Source organism: Bubalus bubalis, chromosome 11 (assembly GCF_019923935.1).
Source record: "Bubalus bubalis isolate 160015118507 breed Murrah chromosome 11, NDDB_SH_1, whole genome shotgun sequence".
In the NCBI taxonomy this organism is placed as follows: Eukaryota; Metazoa; Chordata; class Mammalia; order Artiodactyla; family Bovidae; genus Bubalus; species Bubalus bubalis.
In genome coordinates, this window is record NC_059167.1 from 41,151,567 (window position 1) to 41,175,022 (window position 23,456).

At 36.3% G+C, this 23,456-nt stretch overlaps 2 protein-coding genes across 9 annotated transcripts in view; both read left to right on the forward strand.

Annotated features, from left to right (window-relative positions):
• The first annotated feature begins 5,388 nt into the window (after positions 1-5,388).
• CTXN2 (cortexin 2) lies at positions 5,389-11,503 on the forward strand. 2 transcript variants are annotated; one of them, XM_025296519.3, is made up of 2 exons: positions 5,389-5,734; positions 11,068-11,503. In XM_025296519.3, the coding sequence occupies exon 2, from the start codon at positions 11,125-11,127 to the stop codon at positions 11,368-11,370; it is 246 nt and encodes an 81-aa protein (XP_025152304.1). In that variant the 5' UTR covers positions 5,389-5,734; positions 11,068-11,124; the 3' UTR covers positions 11,371-11,503. The 2 variants fall into 2 exon arrangements, with proteins under 2 accessions (XP_025152304.1, XP_044781458.1); XM_044925523.2 differs by lacking the exon at positions 5,389-5,734 and adding an exon at positions 10,312-10,450.
• Positions 11,504-15,934: 4,431 nt separating this feature from the next.
• The window catches only part of SLC12A1 (solute carrier family 12 member 1), an 87,707-nt gene continuing 80,185 nt past the window's right edge, over positions 15,935-23,456 (forward strand). For 6 of the 7 annotated variants that reach the window (XM_044924983.2, XM_025295540.3, XM_025295539.3 and 3 more), the window contains exons 1-2: positions 15,970-16,017; positions 17,355-17,959. In XM_044924983.2, the coding sequence (XP_044780918.2) occupies positions 17,540-17,959 (420 nt within the window). In that variant the 5' untranslated portion in view covers positions 15,970-16,017; positions 17,355-17,539. Of the gene's footprint in view, positions 16,018-17,354; positions 17,960-23,456 lie in introns of all 7 variants that reach the window. The other variant, XM_044924984.2, reaches the window with a different exon arrangement.

The following is a 23,456-nucleotide window of genomic DNA, read 5'->3' on the forward strand; positions in this document are numbered from 1 at the left end:
CTCAATTCACTTATGATTCCACTTACTTAGATAATTTCTTCACTGTTGACAAAAATCCCACAGTCGTTTTCTAATCAAATTTAATCATCCTATTACAATACTCTCTAATTCTATTTCAGCATATTCAGCATTGGCTACTCTCTAGAGATCAGATGGTAAGATGACCTGGAGGAAGAATTCCAAGGAAGGAAAATTGAAAATTAATAGGGCAGTTTAAAAAATACAGGACTTTAAGACAATCAGTACTTAGTTGCAAAACTGAGAATGAGACCACAGACCATTTATTTATAGCAGAAATTTAAAAATCACTCCTTGTATTACTTGGGATTTATAAAAATGGACTTCCAAGAGTCCATGAATGCCACGAATTGTGAGCAAAATTATCTGCAAGTGTATGAGGGCATAGATTTCCTACTGAAATTTCAAAAGCATTCTTAACCCTCCAAAAAGATTGAAACTCTTTATGTAGAAAATAAGCCATAGGTACCTAAAAATGACAATCCAAATAATATTTTTAAAAAACAAACAGGTGACTTTTGGACATAATTAATTATCTAATACCATCTAAAGCTAAGTAAGCATTGGGTTGATGTTTAACATTTATAACAAAAAGATAATTTACATTTGTCCTCAATACATTTTTTAAAGTTTTGCATTTGAAAGTTGTAGTATCCAATATTTGAATAAATGGCAACTTTTTTTTTAAAAGAAAAAGCAGAGCTACTTTCAAACATTTTAACTCAGAAGAATAAACAAACTTAAGCCAGACAAGATATAGATTTCCATGAAAAGCTGAAGGTAACATGTTGACCTAATAAGGTCAAGAGAGGATACCATTATAGAAAACTTGACAGCAAGAAGTCAGCTGGAACCAGGGTGACAAGCATTCATAGCAACAAAATTTTCCTCTGAAAAGAATCCTGAGCTGGCTTGTTAGAGAAAATTTTTGCTTTCAGTTCCTTAGTGACACCTTCATTCTCAAATATATTCATTACAGTGGGAATGTCATATTCTTTACATTTCTATAGTTACCACATCTTCTGACAAGATAGATAATTAATAAACCTGCTCTCTGACATAAGAAAAAGTCCTACAAAGTCATACAAAGAAAAAGTCATACAAAGGACACTATTTAGAAGAATAGAAGAAGAAATGGGGAAACAATATGTTTTGAAATAAAGCTGATCTATAGTTAAAGAGAAAAATTTTCTTCTACTAGCTTAACAAGCATAATAAATTAGATTTTCCTCTTCATATCTAACTAGATAATCATTTTTTATATTTTAGTATCTTGTTAAAAACAAGTTTATGTTAACAACCATATATATTCACCTAATACTCAACATTTTTGCCAAAAAGTAGAGAAATAAATTTACTTATTTACTTATTTTTTAGTTTATTTACTCCATTTCTGATTCCATAAGAACATTCAGATGTAGACACACATTAAAACAGATAACTGAAAGAAAATAATACATCAGCATCTGAGCAAAGAAAAGTGCAGTAGTCAATTAAGAAAGAACATAAATATAAAAGCCTTAAGGTCTTATACAGTTACTCATTTTTAGCTGTTAATTTGACCCTGACATCCTTGGTAACTAAAGGAAAAGGCACATGTGATCAGCTACATGATATACATTGTATATAAGAAGAGTTCACACCACTTACCTTGAGATGATTTAAGAGGAGGGGTATGAGAGTTCAATTCATGAAATTGATCTTGAAAGAAATGCTTTCAGAGGTATGTCATATAAGAAATAGTACAGAATGTGTTAGGCAAATCTTTAGCAACAACCTCATAGCAAGCATAGAGTGGATTGTATAAGCTGAAGATTCCTTTATGTGGAGTACTTGTATATAAACTGAAAGTGTAAAGTCAAAGCATAGTAAAGGTAATTCTTTTGGAAGGAGATCTAAATGATTTCATCCACATATTTACCTTTCTAATAATTTGGATTGCTCTGAAAATAAATCAGAGACAATCCAGAAACCATGTGTGTTTTAGAAAAGCATTCATTTCCTATCTTTAAACAATTTTTAAATAAAAATTGGGCAACAAACGTTGGCAAGGACCTGAAATACAGCTATTCTGGATTTTATATTTTGTTATTCTTCATCACTTCCTCAGTAATGGAGAATAAAACATAAATTATTAATTTCTGTACTTCATAGAACTTCACATAGCCTGCTATGTTGTTTTGCAAAAGATCTCATTTGTATCCCAGCACTTGGCAAAGGATGTGGAACCTAATTGATATTTAATCCTTTTATGCTTTCCAGAATGAGCCATTTTGCAGACTTTTCAAAACATCACCACTGTTCATACAGCTTGTTAAAGGTCAAGGTCATGTACCAACTAATACCAAGGAACCTGATTTATAGTCAAAACTTTCCTTTGGCATCAATTCAAAAGCATTAACTGAAAGCACTGCACAACTGATGTAGGTATGGATTTAAAAAAAAAACAACAAAATCATTCAGAGGAACCTTCAAAATCCAAGCATAAGTATATTATGTCAATGATATGACAGATGAGATTTCACTCAAATGGGCTATGAAACAATGGTCCTCTTCTACTTTCTAAAATGAGTGAAAATTAGATCTGTAATGAATAGATTTTGCAAATCAGTATCATGAGTGTTCACTATGGAACCAGATTTAAAGTCATAAAATGAAAAGTTGAAGTCTCCAATCATGGTAACAAATTCTTGCAGTGAGGCCCAAACATCAGTAGTAGAGTCATATAATTTGCTTCTGTTTTCTTAAGCTTGACTTGCAAAGAGAATGGGTGATTGTAGATCATAGTATGGAAATAGAGAATTGAGTAAACTGTAGCATGTGTCTCAGTTCAGTTCAGTTCAGTCGCTCAGTCATGTCCAACTCTTTGCGACCCTATGAATCGCAGCACGCCAGGCCTCCCTGTCCATCACCAACTCCCGGAGGTCACCCAGACTCACGTCCATCGAGTCAGTGATGCCATCCAGCCATCTCATCCTCTGTCATCCCCTTTTCCTCCTGCCCCCAATCCCTCCCAGCATCAGAGTCTTTTCCAATGAGTCAACTCTTCGCATGAGGTGGCCAAAGGACTGGAGTTTCAGCTTTAGCATCATTCCTTCCAAAGAACACCCAGGACTGGTCTCCTTTAGAATGGACTGGGTGGATCTCCTTGCAGTCCAAGGAACTCTCAAGAGTCTTCTCCAACAACACAGTTCAAAAGCATCAATTCTTTGGTGCTCAGCTTTCTTCACAGTCCAACTTTCACATCCATACATGACGACTGGAAAAACCATAGCCTTGACTAGATGGACCATGTCAAAATCAATCAAATGATAAATTCATAAAATTTGTTAATATTGTGCAAACAAAATAGTTAATCGCTGAACTTCTTTGAATAGAATATTATTGCAATAATCTAGAAACATACATAGAAAAATTGTGGAAAGAAAATGACCTCCTTTTCCATACTCTATGAGTGACTGCATGGCCAGAATATACTATCTCTAGAACCTTGTTACTAGAAGTGTAGTCCTGAGACTAGCAACCTATGGAATCACCTGAGATGTTAGAAATTCAGAATCTGAGACCCAATCTCACACTTACTGAATGAGAATCTTCATTTTAATAAGATCCCTGGGAGATTCATATGCACATTAAATTTCAAGAGCACTGCTATACCATATAATACCAAAAAATGATGTGGCCTTTAGCAAGCTTTAAAAAAAGAGTCAGTAAAACCATGGCAATGAACATGTTCCTGGAAGTAGATACTTCTTCCACTCTCCTCCTTGGTAAGCCTATATTATAGGGCATTTAATAGTTTCAAATGAAAAAGACTTAACTTCTTTTTAGTATAGTTTTGTATGAACTCACAGTTATACATTAAACTTTTTGTTAAGACCATGGAATTTTATAGTTTAGTAAATAGTATAAATGAACATGAAATTTGTCTTCATTTTATTTTCAATTAGAACACACTTGTTTTCAGCTTTTTTTTTTTACATGAACAATGACCCAATTCTGCACCACACTTTTCCCAGTCACTGAATAGGTTAATAATTTAGTTTTTAAGGAATCTACAAATGTTAGCAACTTGTAGGTTCTGAATATACTGTGTTGTTGTGTTAGTCACTCCAACTAACTGTGTTAGTCACATCCAACTCTTTGCATCCCATGGACTATAGCCCACCAGGCTCCTCTCTCCATGAAATTCTCCAGGCAAGAATACTGGAGTGGGTTGTCATACCCTTATCCAGGGGATATTCCCGGCTCAGCCATCAGGGAAGCCCCTGAATATATTATCCAAAGATAAATAGAATTGGGGCTTTATAACTGAGCCTGGAGAATGGGAAGAACCCTAAATAAGGATGAAGGGAGAGGGGGTTTTGTTTGTTGCCTTGTTTGTTTTGCTTTCAATGCTGTTTAAGTTTGATTTATATGCATTCAACGCTGTTTGCAAAATGAGCCTCTCTGCTTTATGTGGGCTTTATCTTTTTTTTTAATTTTTTAAATTTAATTTTATTTTTTAACTTTACAATATTGTATTGGTTTTGCCATATATCAAAATGAATCAGCCACAGGTATACATGTGTTCCCCATCCTGAACCCTCCTCCCTCCTCCCTCCCCATACCATCCCTCTAGGTTGTCTCAGTGCACCAGCCCCAAGCATCCAGTATCGTACATCGAACCTGGACTGACGACTCCTTTCATATATGATACTATACATGTTTCAATGCCATTCTCCCAAATCATCCCACCCTCTCCCTCTCCCTATGTGGGCTTTATCTAAGGATTCCTCGCTTTATGTCTTCTATTAATAGCTTGTACTACGCAGTGTTCTTGCCTGGAGAATCCTGGGGAAGGAGGAGCCTGGTGGGCTGCGGTCTATGGGGTCGCACAGAGTCGGACACGACTGAGGTGACTTAGCAGCAACGCAGTGTTTCAGCACTACGGACAGCGCCTAGGCACCTACTCCTAAGAGAAGAGGATTCTGTTGGGTTTGCTTAGGAAAAGCGAAGGATAGGGGAAAATAACTCCAGATGACATATGCAGTCCCCAGTTAAACCCATACACCCTTCACTCACGTCTTTCCTTTATAGGATGAGAAGACGTAAGAATTTAGTGCCTACTCCTCGACTGAGGCTGAGGTCACCGACCAGAGCAAAATGCCCGCGGCACAGCTACTAATGCAGAGAGGAGAGGAAAACAAGGATTTTTAATAATAAATTAAGGAAAATCCCCACTGCCTTAAAAAGCCTTATTGGTGATGAAGGATTGCTAACCTGCAAAGTGTGATACGAGTGAGAATGAGCCGCTTTTTTAAGAGCTGAGGACTAGACAGAGCCTGTTGCTGCAGCAGCCGATTTCCTTCCCCAACCCCCTCACTTCCCACCTCTTCTCTCTCACGTACACAAACGGTCAGACGCCCTCACAAACGCGCACACGCGCGGGCAAATATTTACACACTGCCACATCGAAGAAATCCGTGCACATTTTCCTGCTAATATACTCGCGCGCGCACACGCACTTCGCGGGCGCCCACGTCTTCTGTCCATCACAGACAGATCTATTTACACACGTAGGCCAGGAAAGCGCTAACCACGGTACTGTGACTCCACGGAGGTCCCCAGGACACGCCTTTTACATTGTTATTGAATCGATCAGCGAACACAGACAAACGTGCCAACCCTTAAATCTACTCGCTGGATTTCATCTCCATGGCAACAAGCATGGAAGGTGAGACATCTCTGCCTGCGAAGTAACTTTCTCCCCTTACCCTCCGCATTAACTGACAGGATTCCAATGCAGCTCCAGACGAGAAGTAGCATGTCTGCTTTTCTTGTATTTCTGAAGCTAGAGAGCAGGAGAAGAGGTGGGGAGAGGGGAGGGAGGAAGGAGTCTGCAGGTCTGCCGAGTTCAAATTCTAAAGGAGAAAGAGCCCTAATGTTTCTGTTGCTGCAGCTGACGAAAAGAAATGGAAAAAAAAAAAAAAAAAAAAAAGCAGATGTGTTGTATGTGTCCAGTCAGCTTGCTGATGATTCTTCCATAATGCTTTATAGGTGGTTTCTATGTTTCTTCAATTTAATATGTCCAAAGAGAACTGGAGACAGAATGGTATTGACAGACTAGGTTTCTCTAGTGAGAGAATTTTGAGAATTTTTGGACCAGGTTTCCAGTGCTTTGGGGAGAAAAGAAAAAAGGAATGTCAGAGTCCTTGAGGAGCCATTCAAAGATTCTCTTAAAAGGGAAATTCTCTTAAGGTTGAAATCTGAAAGGTTGGGGGGAGGTTGATTCTACCATATCTCAAGGTTTTGGATCCCTGGGAAGGCCTGGAATGTATGCACTTCATCATGAAGACATCTGGGTTTGTAATTTAAGGTTTTCTTTGACTCCAACATATTCCGTTCCAAATTATCAACCAGTTCTTTGCAGATGTGGCCTCAGTAAGGCTTCTTTTCCATCTTTTAATGGGGTTAATAATTTTGATATTTGAAGGGATGTATATATATATGTGTATATGGGAGAATTCATTATTTTTAAGCATGGGTTTTCCTGTATGTCTCATTTCATTAAATTGTGAATGTTCATATCATTAGCATTAGAGATGATTATATCTAGTGACCAAAATGCTTTTTACCTAGAACACTATATTCCACTATAATAGTTGTTATTTTAGATTTATTGTTTGGAATATCATTAATAGATGAGTAAACCGGAGAGGGGAAAACCTGTTGATTGAAATAAGATATAGGAGATTCTTTTATTAATGGGCACATGCTTTTCAATTTTGGTTTCTGCAGTTGCACATTGTTGGGTGATTAAATGACTATAAAATTGAATTAAAAGTGAATTTGTATATCTCCAGTCAGTAAACTTATTTCACAGAAGAAAAAACATCACACATAACATTCATGAATCAAGTGTAAAAATACTATTATCTTTCCTTGACTACTCACAATAGTATTATTTGCATGGCTAGTCATAGAAAGACATGTTAGCTTGCTTACTGGTTACCAGCAACAAAACAATTCAGTGAGATTTGGGCCTACTGATAACTACAGGTATACCCTTGGCCCAATCCCATGACTCATCAGAACTTAGAAATCCCAGTTTCTGGCCATTGCCATGAAAGGAATGATATGCTTTCAACTAATTTTCTCATTTCTAAAATACCTCAACATTTATTCTAGTCAATATGGCTTGAGGCAATATTTTATCATTTGCAGAAGTATTATAGAAATATACTGAAATATGTTAATCATAACACACATAGACCCTGATATTTAAACTGTACAATGTTGATAATATTACCCATTTTTTTGTGGCAGAGCATATCTAAAATAAGTTTTACCATGTAACTTTACATTCTGCTCTTTTTAGAAAAATTCATTTCTTTATTCTCAAATTTTTTTTCTCATAAGGCTTTGTTATTTACAGCTTTGTAGCTTCATGATCTAAACTTCTCCCATATTTCTTTCATTTTCTATTTCCCTATAAACAGGGTATTAAGATGATGTTTCCCTTTGAGGTAGGCATTAACATGTCTGTTTTACAGAGCCTGCTAATTTTTTTTTTTTTTTACTTCAGTTCCAGGGATTAGAGAAAGTGAAAGAAATGTGTTTTTTATCCACAATTGATTTTGGATACCTTATTAATTACAAACAAATCAGTGCTGTATCTGAAGACTTCTATAGATTTTTAATAATATTTGATTACTTTTATATCGTATTATACTCTATAATTGACTGAAAGGTGCAAAGTTCAGCATGCTTAGTAGTATATTCTCAAAAACATTAGATTTGGTGTTGAAATAAGACAAGTTAGGCAAATACTTGAAAAATTTAGGCCAAAAAATACTGATATTTTAGCTTAAATTCCCAAGAGAATCTATTTTCTGAACATTCTGTTAGGCAATTGCTTAACTTTTAACTTATTTGTTAATGTGAACACATTGCCTGGAGCAATGGTCAGACTTTTTTTTTTCAGTATTTGAATACTGCCCTTTGAGGTGTTCTCCTTAGCCTGTATTTTGTTTTTATCTTTGGTGTAAGTAGAATTTTAAGATGAATATAAAGGTCCAAGTTCTTCCTTTTCAGATATTAATAAAACATCTGTTGACATGAACTTCCCAGTCAAGTGTCCCCAATCTAAGTTTCATGTGTCTCTCTCCCTCTCACTTAAATATGGGACTTTAGAAGGGTTTTTATTAAATTTTTTTCTATTAAATTTTATGTTCAGGTTTCCATCCAGAATTCCAGTCATCAGAATTGCCTTGAATCTTGAGTCTATAAGTTAACTTATAGTTTTTGGCCCAGCTTTGTGTCAAATTTAATAATCATCACTTCAATGTCTTCAAGCTACTGTTCAAAAAACACTGAAGAGAATGTAGATAGAGTTAGACCCTTGTGATACTATGTTAGAGAGTGGTCTCTGTGATTACAGAACACAATTTTTATTAGGATACTTCAGTGAACTATAAATCTACATAAAAATAATATTATCTAGGCATATCTCACCAGCTTCCCCCAAAAAGATATCACTTTTTTAGAGACTACTAACTCTATTGCCATGATATTTGTACCAACTAAATCATGTCGATGCTATTTCCCTAATAATCCGTGTGAGTAGTAAACTTTCAAATAAGGAAGTCAGTTTGGCCTCTTAATGATTTTTAAAAACACATAAATAAACTTAGCTAATATCATAACTATACTCAGTTTAGGCTGTTTCTGCATGGTGGTGAGATGACCTAGCTGAAAAATGTACAGATCATTAAAACTGCTCAGATGTTTTAACTTTTGTGAGACCAAGTGTTTCAGGTTAGGTCCTCAGAAACCAGACTCTGAGACAGAGATTAATGTGCAAAATGCTTACTAAGTATTGCCCTTGGGCTCAATACCTGTGGAAAAGTGGGGAGTTAAGCAGGAGTGGGCACGATCTGAGCTGTAATTAAACAACAACAGCCTCAGCTTATTCCTTAATGAAATCTAGAGCTAGAATGGTTCTTCAGAATCGTGACCCTTTAAGCCAAGACGGCCAGGCCCTTATATTCTCACATTAATCAATTATTATTAGTTGTCTGCTGTTGGAAGCGAAGTGACCTTGGGTGAGGCAGCTCTCTGCTATCAAGGAGAGGAACTACCAGCTGAGGATTATCTGCTGGTAGCACTCCCAGGTGCTGGGCAACTAGCCCGTCGTTGAAGGAAGTCCATTTACTAAGCCCTTCAGCAAACCACGTTTATTGCCTCTTCTTACCCAGTGTCCCAGGAGATAGTCAAATGGTATAACCTAGCAAGGTCAGGACTCTAGTGAAGAAATAATTCAATTAGTTACTTGACTGAATCAGCCAAATGATTGATCCAGCATCTCCATGTAGGAAAAGACTCCTTTTCAGTTTGTCCATCCATTAAATAAATGAACCAGAGGATGTATGAATCTAAACAAATGATCTTTAATTGACAAAGCAATAAAATTAAAATTTTGGTCAGAAAAAAAGCTCTAGTTAATACCTAGGTCATAGATATTCAGTTCAGTCTCCCCTACCTTCTATAGGATAAATAGTATAAAAAGAGTTAAATCTTCATAAAAGACCACTTAAGTAATCTGAAATCTTCTTAAAATATATTCAGTATACTATAATTATTAAGGCAGAAAAATGGTAGAAAGAAATTACATAAATATGGTTGAAACATATTTTTCCTTCTGTTGAACAGAAAAGTCTAATAACCAGCATGTCACAGAATCTATTGATTATTTCTGACACTTAGGATTTGAAGACAGAGCTATTTTGTAATGCAAACCATTATAAAATAAATACTGTTTGATATTAATTATTGCATAAGTGGGTGAACAAGTTTGAAAGCTGTAAGTCTTGTTCTTAATAATCACTCATTTTTTCCACTCCTTAGCTCCCATTTCTTGTTCTGCCTCAGTTGTTTTCTGAAAATTCAATCCAAAAAACCCTGAAGGGTCAGTCATTTTAATAAACACAATCTTTAAAATTATCAAAAGAAGCAACAAAAAAGACAAAAACACTAGCAGTCTATCATTTTCAGTTATTGGATGACAAGCTTTTGGTTACAATTCTCTCAAGAAGGGCAGCTATGGGTTAGTAACCATTTGATTTAATTAACTAATCTTAATTTTAATTGATTAATTTAATTAACTTTAAGACATCAAATGGAAAGGTCTATTTTGCTTCAATTCAACACACAAATTCTGAATACTTTTGCTGTAGTTTTAGAATCTCAATATAGTAGGAGCTTAGAGAGAATGGGAATCTGGTTGGCAAGGAGTCTGGGGAGCTAGACTTGCAGCTGAATTTCATAGAAAGCATGCTGTTTAACCTGGATTTTATGTCTAATTAGGGTGTGAGAGATAATGGAGGAGTTGGGGAGATGATTAATCATCCATGGCTACCACGGCTTTGTAACTTGCAAGCCGCTATGTTAGGTATTGCTCTTTTTAACATAATTTTAAAAACACAATTTCTCTCTTTAAAAAATTAGCATTTAGTGTATGAAGTGGTAGTGGAAAAGAAACTATAAGAATATAAGTCTAAAAGCTAAGGGAGTAAAAAAGAATGAAGATATTACACCTACTTAAAAGGATCATAATCTATCAGAAAAAATGGCATTGGAGATAGACCTTAAAGCATGGACTTTAGAGAGCTTGATCAGCTTATACCTATAATTTATTATTACTTTATTGATACACGCAAAAATGAAATGAAAATTAGATGACAACTTGGGTCAAAGAAGTAATGACAACCATCTCACAATGAATCAAAAGCTTTCAGGGTTAATAATTTGACTATTCCCCTTTATACTTGATTTTATATTTAGTGTATACAGGTATAGTTTTATGTGTCCGTGAAGACAATTCTGTAATTACTACAGTAAAAGTAGCATCTCCAATGCCAATTTGATCCTGATCCATATCTGATGATATTTTCAAATATCTCTTGTGAGTTAAGTCAAGAGAGTTTGAAAAATATCATTTTATTTTAAAAATTACCTGTCTAATGCTTTATATGGATAAAACTAAAGTGAGTCCAATTTTGTATCTAGGCCAAGAGGTGACTTCAGCAGGAATTCTGAAGACCCAAAATGATGTGACAGTGAATTATGAGTAGTACCTACTGTGGCAACACTTCAGCTAAGATGAGTGTCAACGAAGTGTCAGCTTTCTCACTGACTCTGGAGCAGAAAACTGGCTTTGCTTTTGTTGGGATTTTGTGTATCTTCTTGGGACTTCTTATTATCAGATGCTTCAAAATCCTGTTAGACCCATACAGTAGCATGCCTTCCTCTACATGGGAAGATGAAGTAGAAGAGTTTGATAAAGGGACATTTGAATATGCACTTGCCTGAATGTTCCAGCTTTACAGTTTTTAGGGTTATACTGCTGGAACACATGATGGACACAATTGTAATTTTCTTCAGTGTGCTGGAAGAAGCTAATTTCATTCACTAAATTCAATAAAAGTGTGTGGTTAATAAACCACTGTTGGGATTTTTCACTTTCCTCTGTCCTCATGCTGAGTTTTCTAATGAATAAGTAAGTAAGTAAGTAAGTGAAGTTGCTCAGTTGTCTCCGACTTTTTGTGATCCCATGGACTGTCACCTACCAGGCTCCTCCATCCATGGAATTTTCCAGGCAAGATTACTGGAGTGGGTTGCCATTTCCTTCTCCAGGGGATCTTCTCAACTCAGGGATCAAACCCAGGTCTCCCACATTGCAGGCAGATGCTTTACTGTCTGAGCCACCAGGGAAGCCCTGCATCTGCTCCTATGCAACACCCAGACACCCTCTCCATACTCACTCTGGCTCCCTTGCTTTAGAGAATTAGGTGTCAAAGATAAGGGCCCTTCACTCCAAAGAATAAACAGAATATGTATTTCCTAAAAATAGCCATAGGTCAACAATGTTCACACAAACCTTACAATTAACCACAGGCCATAAAGATTCCAAAATACCACGACTTGACCCTTTTATTTCTTCTTTTTCTAGAATCTCTTGCAATAAAATTCCCTAGCTTGGGATCATAGTGATACTCCCTTCCCCTCCCCTTTTATAAATAAAATTACAAAAGGAGTTTTCATTGTGACCTAGTGGAAATAAGAAGTCCAGGCTCCATTCTGCCACCATTATAGCTATCAACCTTGGCCAAGTCATCTCATATCTGTTAAGTTCAGCGAGGAGGTTATCCAGAGACTTTTTAACAACCTTTTTAATTCTAGTGCCTTGTGAACTCTACAAATATACCTGGAAACTCAGGGAACTGAGATGAATAAAGATTTAAGATGTCATGAAAAGTTCTTCAATTTAGGAGCCTGAACTCTGAGATTTGAATTCTAATATTTGTCTAGCCAAGAACAAGCACTATGACCTAAAAAGTTATCCAATGGGAACTTGAGTCCCACAGCTGTAAAACAAGGATAAAGAAAACTATTTTACTTGTTTTGCAGGAATTCTGGGAGGACCAAATGACTTATAATGAGTGGGAAAGTAATTTGAAAACCAGAAAACACTGTTTAAATATACCTTGCTATCATTATTTATTATCCTTATTGGTAATTGTTAAAGAGATTATCAAATCTTAAGAAGCAATGGTTAGATGTTAAGTTATTCAACCTCCCCGGTATTCATTCTCTTCATTTGATAAATCAAAAAAATAAAATTACATAATTCTAAATTATTTCCAACTACAAAATTCTATCTATTATAAATGAATGGAGGAACGCACCAGGAGATAAATAATGCAAAAATATTTGTGTCACTTGAGAATACAGACCTGCCAAACAAACCAAAAAAAAAAAAAAGGATTAAAAAAAAAAAGGATTAACATGTACTGAAAGTAAGGACTAAATTAAGTTCTTTCCATTTATTATGCAACTTGATACTCTGATCAGTCCTTTGAGTTTGGTACTACTATTTCTATTTTATTATTTCTATTTTACAGATGAGGAACTGAAGCTCAGAGAGATTAAGTAACTTTCAAAGGTCACCAAGCAATGGAATGATTGTATTAGGAATTAAACTATCCTCGAAATCATAGTCATTGTTTATAGATATCATGCTGTACATTCACTGTCCTCAACACTTCTTCTTGCCTATTTCATAATATGATTATTGCCCAGGTCTATGGCACTCCAAAGTCAGCTTTTTCAGTGAGAATCCCTGACACTTTTCATCTCCTAGTAGATTTAGAACACATCTGTGTTGGCTATAGATTTTCTGAACCAAACTCACACCTTAAGGAGAATCTTTGAACCCCAGTATGTACTGGAGTGTCAACCTAGATTACTTTGTATCCAGTTAGTAATTTGGTCCAGAACAGGTCACTGAGCCAAGTCCGCTGGACACACTGAAATCTATAAATGTCCATGATCCTAGTCATCTCCTTAGTGACCCAGACTTTTGAAGTACTCACTAAGATATGTCCCCAAGTATCAGATACTCCATTTGTCTCCCAAGGAAGACACCCAACAAGACCTTTCATTTTGGTGACTAGATTTGTTATGTTAACAAGGACAGATCTTTATTTCAACAAGGAAAAAGACTCCAAAAACCAAAGATAAAAAACTTTGTAAAGTATGAGCATTGTTTCTGAATATTCAATACCCATAAACTTTTCAGATATTATCAAACCTGCCTTAGCATTATATTATTTCTAATCCTACTAAAGAGAAATTCTTTTCACCAAAAGTGTCTTCATTCACATTCATTCAGGGCTATTTTGTGCCTTAGACTATTTTGTGCCTTTTGGGGCAGGGGGAAAGCTATGGGAAGGAAATGTTAGAAGGAAATATTTGGCTGTGTATTTTCAGAGCCAAAAACAATATGATATAAAGGATGGTTACAGCATGGAGCTCATGGAAATTTCATGAAATTCTAATCCTTTTAGGAATAGATGTTCAATGTCATAGTCAGATTATCCCATAGATGCCAAATCCCAAGAGCCCTGGCAAGGAGGACAAGAAAAAAGACAGAGAGGACCTCTAGACAGTTTTCCCCTGTTACCTTACCCACCTGTCTGAAAGGCCTTTCCAGGTTGGCTTTATGGATGGTGTAATTTCATCCATATCCCCTAAACCATCTCCCATCTGCTCCAGAATGGCTGAATCCCCTTAATGGAGAACAAAGACTTTCATTTCACAGTTAGAGATAAAAGGCTTTGAGTGAAAGTGTCTAGTTGATATAAGACTAAAACCAAAACCAATTCTCACTACACTGTAGTCAAGTAGTTAGTCAGCAAGAAAAAAGGAAATTGATGGCTATCAGAGGCAGTCATAGTCTTTGGTAGAGGAAAAAGGTTGAGGAATAAATAGATGGGCTCCTCAAAGAGGGCTGGAGTTAAGGGAACAGTTGAAGGAAAGGGAGGCCAGAGGTGGCAGAAATACTGCAGGTAAGTTCATAGCCCCTGTCCAGAGTGAGTGAATAGGACTTATTTTGGGTCCCAGCCTCATCTTAGCTGATCTAAACAGCTGGCTTCACTCAGCTGAGTCTGAAATGCAACTACTCCCTTTGTCTATTATATGGGAAGTCAGAACCGTTTGTGGAACAGATAAATGCCTTGCACCAGTGGCCTTTAAGAGCAAAATGAGTTATAGGTCTTTATCTTCCATGTAATTCTGTCTCAATTTCTGATACAGTCTCATGACATTAGCCTGACTTATTAACATGACATTTATCTAAGAGCCTCTAAGGCATTTTACATAGGTACCTGTAGACCTCTTTGTACAATCTGATATCTGTTCACCTACCATTCCTCCTATTTAAATAGACATAGTACCTATCCCAACCTCTAATGATTTACCTCAGATCCTTGGATGTGACTGCAAAAGTCATCAGTGAATTCTAAATATTGTCAAAATAGTAAAAGAAAACACCAAGTGCAAGCTGGTGTTTTCTGAAATTAGCACATTAATGTTCTACACAAACTAACTTATTTACCTCTAACATTAAGTCTACAATACAGTATTGTTCACAACTGCACTTTACAGGTGAGAAAGTTAAGGCACAGTGAGGCTGACTAAGTTGCCAGAGTTCACATAGACAGGAAGAGGCAGGACCAGGACGTAGATCATGCGCAGCGACTTCAGAGACTTTCTCCTGCTCTCTCTATCACACCACAAGTGTGCTGCTCAGACAACTGGAAATCACCTGAATCATTTCTAATAAAACATGAGGAGGACTCCTTCAATCATCCTGATCAAAAACCAATGACAGAACCTGCATGGAGGAGCTCTTTGTGCTGTCTTAATAAGCACCACCTCACAGATTTGAGCAAAACCTTTCCTGCAACAAAACTCAAAACCCAGTTTTGATTTGAAAAAAAAAAAAAAAAATGTTTTGCCAGGTGGAGGTAAAAGGGTCATTAGCAGTGCCACTGAAAAACTTACCCATAGTTTGATTCCTGCTTAAAAGAGTTTTCCCCATTAAGTAGAAATAATTGTCAATAATAAGTCATTGATCATATTCTATCTGCTCATTTCCCATGAAGAGAAGAATCAAGATAATATCTACCATACACAAGATAAAATCATCTCAAATACCATTTTCTAGTTGCAAAGTATAGAAATTATGTTTGGAGGCCTATATTTTGCTGCAAATCCTGAAAAATAGGAGGTCACTAGGAATCATGTGAAATGAGATGACAAGATTCTATTTATTTAACCTCAAACAACTGAAGCATGGTTCATATTTTGTTGGATGATTGCTGTTGAGCAATTCATGAATTAAAGAAACTATTTGTCTTCCTGTCTAAAGGGATTAATGGTTTACTCCTGGTTACAAGTTGATGTAGAACTCAAGGTTCTTCTGTGCTAATGGCTGGGTGGTATTATTTCAGGCCAATCATTGCTTGGTCATCTTTTTCAAGGAAGATTTTAGCCAATAAGAAGAAGCCTAATGTTTGGGGCGGTGGGGGTGGGGAGTGAGAGCTAAGTGGTTCATATATGCCTGGGTGATGCTGAAGGCTATGATTCCTGAGAAGAAGGCTCCCAGGTGGTAAGGTAAATATTTCTGGGCAGGGTAAAAATTATATTTAAAATTATGCTGTAAAGTGGATTCTGAGGAGTAAAAGGGAGGATGTCAAGGGCTATGAAGATAAGTGAGAGGTTCCATAAAAACTAAATAGGTAATAGCTTCACTTATTATTTCCCCAGGAATGATTACTTGGAGTTGAAGCTGAGATTTTTCTTTTCCTTTAATTCAAAGAAATAGCTGCTGGGGAGAAGCAAGGTTTTTTTTGTTTGTTTGTTTTTTGTATTTATCTATGTTTGTTGAATTTTCTTTGAAAAGCCAAATTTTAGGATATCAATACAGGTATTATTCTAATGAAAGAACGTTCTAAAATGGGATTATATCGTGGATTGTGAAAATGATTATGTAGTCTATCTATCTCACAGTCAAATAAAAACCTCTCAAAAATTGAGACTATTTCATTAAAGGGAATCAGTAGAGCATAATTATTCTGCCTAAATATAGCATATAACTTTATTAAGGACTAAGATGTATTTCCTTACCCTGAATACTTCTGTTTTTTAAAGATTCCATAATAACATTTGTTAAACAAACAAATGTATGAACAAATGAAATATTTTGAAGACTGGTAAAAGATCCAAGAATTCAGAGACATCTTGACAGGATATATTTTTATAACCCTACAAGAACTTGTCTTTAGAAATTCTAAAAATATTTTAGAAATTTACTCATGATGTAATATGTGTTAATATCAATCATAATATACTTTCCAGTTTCCACATTTAGTACTGTCAATGTACTGTGTTTCAGGCTGAAAATATTCTCATTAGCCTTCACTCAATTTGTTTGGTAGAATTTCATCTTTTCTAAAGTCATATTGAATCCACCTGCATTGAGTACAAGCAAATACTAGAAACGCAGGTGGCATTTTAATGACTCCATTGGAAATTCTGTTTGCTGAAGCACGTCCCCAGTTATTTATTACAGGATTTAATTGCTTAGGTAACTAAGGTTCCTAAGTGTAAGTGTTAGTCACTCAGTCGTGTCCTACTCTTTGCGACCCCAGGTACTGTAGCCCACAAGGCTCCTCTGTCCATGGAATTCTCCAGGCAAGAGTACTGGAGTGGGTAGCCATTCCCTTCTCCAGGGGACCTTCCCCACCCAGGGATGGAACCCAAATCTCCTGCAGAACTTGCAGGCAGATTCTTTACTGTCTGAGCTACCAGGTTCATAGACAGGTCATTTTTAAGGAAATGAATTTAAAGTTGTTAAGTCTTATGAAAGAAAACTGTTCCCTCATACCTCAACCCTACTTAAATATATGTATGTTACCTGGAACAAGATTAATTTTCTCTTTTAATGACAGCTTTGAAGAACATTCTGAAGATTGTATAGGAGACAATATATCAAGAATCTATTTGTTGCGTTGTTCTAGGACAAAAGTCAAGAGCTCCCTAATGTAGCACTTCAGTGTTTGTTTTGGAGAGCAAATCTACACATTTTTTTAAACAACCGTGAAATAGTCAGCTTAGTGAAAAATCTATTTGGAAGATGTCACTGAACAACTCTTCCAATGTATTTCTGGATTCCACGCCCAGTAATACCAATCGCTTTCAAGTTAATGTCATAAATGAGAGCCATGAGAGCAGTGCGGCTGTGAATGACAACGCTGATCCTCCACATTATGAGGAAACCTCTTTTGGGGATGAAGGTCAGAACAGATTTAGAATCAGCTTTAGGCCTGGGAATCAGGAGTGCTACGACAATTTCCTCCAAACTGGAGAAACGGCTAAAACAGATGCCAGTTTTCACGCTTACGATTCTCACACAAACACATACTACCTACAAACCTTTGGCCACAACACTGTGGATGCTGTGCCCAAGATCGAGTACTATCGCAACACCGGCAGTGTTAGCGGGCCCAAGGTCAACCGACCCAGCCTGCTGGACATTCACGAGCAACTTGCAAAGGTAAGCTTAAGGGTACAGACAAGTATCCTCCTTATTCCTTCAGGTGATTCCCTGCGCCATACGAACCTTATAAATGTAAAAGTGTCCAATGAAGAATTCTATGGCAAGCTGTCCATCTTACTCATACAACTGTTCCTAGTTCCCGATAAACAGAAGACGCACAAAAAGTGTTTCACAAACGTTTACTAGCTGGGAAAGAGAACTAAAAAATGAATTCTGAAAGTTAGGCAATATGTGGGATCTTGTTTACAGTTATTGTCTATTCAATTCACACTTGGTTAAGCATGTCAAACTGAATACTAAGCTGGTTTCACACTGGTATTAATACCTCCACAACAGTTGTTTAAAAAAAAAAAAATATCACTGGTGCCCGCTGCAGTGAACACTGTGCAAATAGACTTTAGAGCACATGGGTATTTTTTATATTCTTTAAAGAGAGAGAAGACATGTATATGATTCAGCATTTTATCACTTGCTCTTCAAAACCTTGCCCAAGGTTCCTGCAGGCACTTAAGCATATAAAAGTAACTAAATTAAATTTTACTAAAGAAGCAGCAGAAGTGGCTAAACTTTTCATTATTTAAGGAATATGGCCAAGCTGTTAGAAGCATGAGGCAGCACTTTTTCTAATCTTTAGCAAAACATGTAAGCTTAATAGATTTCTTCTTCTGTAACTTGTTCTAAAATATATTGATGCACTTTATTTTCCTGCTCATCTGGAACATAGTTTGGAATGAATAGCACTCTTTATGTGATATAATTAACTACTATGAAGAATAATTATTTGTCTCATATCTAAATGCACTCTACTTTTGCCTAGGGTTTAAGGTAAAGAGAAAAAAATGGCTGGAACAATTCTTTTCATATTCATTCATTCATTCAACCTTTTTTAAATTAAATGATTGTCTACTCCAGGGATTCTAGGAATACTGCTAATACAATTCTAATAAAGGTGAAAAGCTCCCCTTAGTTTCTGCTCATCTTTCTTTCCTCAGGAAAATCCCTCTCCATAACCAAGTCCCCTTGGCTGCTCAGGATCCTGGACCCTGGGTCCTAACTCTGGAGACTGAGCAACATCCAGAGAAAGAGCTATGCCCTGTCTCTTTACCCCTCTCGCCACCAGACCTTACTTGTGCGGTGTACTCTATTACCAACATTCTGCTAAATGGCTGCTTTACTTATAGACATAAGGTTTAGATTTAATCTGGGATATTTGGTGCTTTAATCAAAAGACATTAGCAATGTAGTGGTTTTGGACAAAATGGCAGCCCTGAGAAAAACTGTTGAGAAGCCAGGCAATTTGAAACTCCAATCAGACTAAGGTGTCATTTTCCTTTTCTATGTGAGAGAAGGGGAAAGGAGAAGAAAGAAAAAGGAGAAGGAAAAGAGGGAAAAGAAGGTTGAAAGAAGGGGCACAAGGAGTTTGAGACATGGGAAGTGCAGAAAGAGAAATTTAAAACATTATAAAGCGATTTTGATTTATCCTGAAGAAGTAAAACACGCAGACTTGAAATTTTATTCCACTGTCCCCTACCTCATTACACATGATAATTTTTAAAGCTGCATACTTTGTTAAAATTGGGATCAAAATTTTAATATTCTCACTCCCTTCCCCAACTTACAACAAAAGAAATGAAAATTTTAACTCCTGGGATTCTCCAGGCAAGAATACTGGAGTAGGTTGTCATGCCCTCCTCCGGGGGATCTTCCCAACCCAGGGATTGAACCCAGGTCTCCGACATTGCAAGTGGATTCTTTACTGTCTAAGCCACAGGAGTGGGTAGCCTGTCCGTCCTCCAGGGGATCTTCCCAACCCAGGAATTGAACCAGGGTCCCCTGCATTGCAGGCAAATTCTTTACAGGATGATCTACCAGGAAAGCCCCGATTAAAAAGGAAATGGTGTAAATTCACAGTGTTCTTAGGACTGATATTCCATGCAGAGGAAAGTGGCTGATTTATAATTTCTAAAGCCATGGTTTACATAAATATTTATACAAGGGGAGAAAAGCTCTGAGGGCACTATTGTTAGAAAACTGTCTGAATGACTGAACAGGAGAATGTCACAGCTGCATTTGACAGTTTTGATGACTGTCTGAAATATATTATTTTTGAAAAGATGAGACTAAGGGCTTTAACTTGTAGTATTTTTCCTCAGGTATGAAGGAATGGCAAATTAAATACATTAAAAATTAGATTTAGTCTCAATGCCCTGAATAATCATTCTGAACCAGTATAGTTATTCTTTTTGTGAACTTGATCCTCATCTAAGGTGAGTGCTCAGTTGCTTCAGTCCTGTCTGATGATTTGCAACACTATGCACAGAAGCCCACCAGGCTTCTCTGTCCGTGGGATTCTCCAGACAAGAATACTGGAGTGGGCTGCCATTTCCTCCTCCAGGAGATCTTCTTGACCCAGGGATCAAACCCACATCTCCTGTGTCTCCTGCGTTGCAAGTCAATTCTTTAGCGCTAAGCCACTGGGGAAGACCCTCATCTAGGGGACTTCAGTTTGATTAAATCATGAAGAACTATGCACTAACCAAATTGGGAGCAGAATCTGAATATAATCAGCAAATCTACAATGGGTACATTCACACAGCCAGGGCCATTCTGGTGTTGCTGAACTTATGAACACCTGTTCCACGTGTTCCACTTCTGTGCTGTCCTTCAGACATTAACAGTCTGGGCCTTCTTCAATTCATTTCCTCCTTGCTAGTGAATTTGATTCTGCTACTCCCCCTGCTTTCCTCCCACCTCCCAAATAAAACATGAAGCCTTGCAGTATAAAGTCTTCTTTATATGCTGTCACCTTCTCGTGGTCCTTGACAACTTTATGGTAGTTCTTCAAATCACAAATAGAAATGATCACTAGAACAAATGTTATAATACTCAGATGTGTCACTGATTTTGTATGCAAAAAAATAACTTTTAGTGTTTACTTAAATAATTTAAAAGTAGAAAGTAACTGACATAGTATAAGTTAAGAGAGATTTTTTGATCCCTAATCATGCTTTTAAAAGCCATGTAGGAACGGTACATTCATACTAAATGGCAGAACATACTTAGTCAAAAATCAGTTAGATTTTGTGCAAATCCTGATTATAGCTTCCAAGCTGGAAAAAAAATTACATAACAAGCTTGTCCTAGTAGGTAAAATGAAAAATAGGCTTGAAAGACATTATTTTAAGTCTCTATCTTAAATAGAACTCCAGGAGTGATAGATATTGACAGAAATTGTAATCCCAATGATTTGATATCATAGTGAAGAAATCCTTTTCATTTTCTGTGTAGTAAAGAGCTAAATGCCTATACTGATGGCCATGAATTACAGACTTCTGAAAACTCTGGTTAAAAGTAGAGAAAAATTGCTTCATCCCTTACTTGCAGTACTGTACAAGTTGTTGTTCAGTCGCTAAGCTGTGTCTAACTCTTTGAGACCCCTGAACTGTAGCACACCAGGCTCTTCTGTCTTCCCCTGTCTCCCCAAGTTTGCTCAAACTTATGTCCACTGAGTTGGTGATGTTATCCAAGCAGCTTATCCTCTACCACCCCCCTTCTCCTTTTGCCTACAAGTTATATAATATCAATTGATTTTGCAGGATGCTTATAAATATTACAGTTTATATGCAGACAAAGTCTAGCACACTGCTTATAATGAGTACAAACTTAGTAAATGATTATTAATGATGGTCATGGTAATTTTTATACCAGATAATTTTTAAGTTTTATTTAAAAAGTAAAATGCACACTGAAAAAACATTTAATAAATATTAAAAGTATATATACTGATTTTTCTTCTTTGATAATAGCTAGAAAGCCATTTGTCATTTTTTGGAGGTCTGAAAAAACCACGTATTTTATACTAAATAAAATAATTCAATCTTTAATCATCTAGAAAAATCCAGTAGCAATTTACTTAAACCACATGTGATTGAATCTTTACTAGTTCATCAATATTGGAGGGGGGAAAGTCTTTTATCAAATGGTCTTTCTTGCTTTCTTTCTTCCCTTTACCTTTTCTGAATACTTAACACACAGGTAAAACTCTTGGTAAATAAATAATCATTCCCTAAAGCTATGTAATTTAAAATGCATTTATTAAAGGTTGTGGGTCATCATTTACGGTAATGGAGTGTGAACAAACAAATTAATTCAAAGTATGGAGGAAAAAACTGGTTTCAGGCAGCAATCATAAAACTTGGAGTCTTTGAGACTTTGGTCCCAAGAACGTGCACCAGCCAGGAGTCTGCCAGCCCGCTGTTATAGCTCACAGCCATGAAGTCCTACAAATCCTTGAACTGAAGTGCTGTTCCATACTTTGATGATAAGTTAACTTTATAATTGCTGTTTGGCCTTACAAAAGAGGCATTTATTAAAGAGTGAAACCAGGTTTTGCTCTGCCATGTTAGAAGATGAAGACAGCAAACAGAAAAATGATTTTGCCTTAGAGTAAACTACTTCAAAGTAAGATTTTTAGAAAACCCATTGGATTTAACCTCATTGGCAGTATCCAGGAAAGGTTAAATAACTTGCTGGAGGACAAGCACTGAATTAATTGTGTAGCCAAACTAGATTCTGAGTCTCCCAGTTTGTATGGGACAAAGATTTTTCAGTTTCCACATGACAGCAAGGAATGGAAATGGATTCTACTTAAGAATTTGCTGTCAGACCTTTATTATCCATGGAATAAATATACATTCAAGGGATTTTTCCCCACTGTGGTATAAGTATATTTAAAACTTTGAGACTCTAGCAGGTAGAATATACCTAAGAGAGAGTTACAGATCCTACAGTGACCCAAATTTCGAATAACTTGGAAGATAACTGCTTACTAATTTTTTAATATAATTATTTCCTTGACATGACTTCATAGAATATTATTTTTGTTGCACATTGTGATGTCCTAGTGATAAATTGAAGAACTGTTAAACTGTGACCAGAAGGGCATCCATCAGATAAAAATGTTCATTTAAGAAGAAATTTTAGATATTTTATTTACCCTTTAGCCTACTTTGTAAATGCCTTTTTTTTTTTTTTTTTTACAATAATTGGTAGTCTAATCCAGATCTAAGGGTCAGAGTTACCATTAGAATTCATAAAAGAACAGAGCAATTTCCTGGACCAAACCCTCAAGTTCAAGTTTAATCAGGAAACATGGATTTTAGTCCCAAGATTGCCTTTAAAAAGTGAGTGACTAAGGTTCTGTCTCATGGGCTCCCTAATTAACCCAGAAAAAGGAAATTGCTTTCTCCCTGACTGAGTAGCTACTGATGGTCTGGCCATGGGATCTTATTAACTAGGATATTGACAATTTTGAAAGTTTTCTCATATCAAGTCAAATAAATGAATCTCCTAACCAAATAATCTCTTCAACATTCATGAATATTTTAACACATTCCTCAAGTCCTCACTCTCATTGATTTTTCCAGTTACACAAAATAAAATTTACATTTGACCTACTCAGCTGCCTTACAAGTGTAGAATCCTTTCAAAAAAA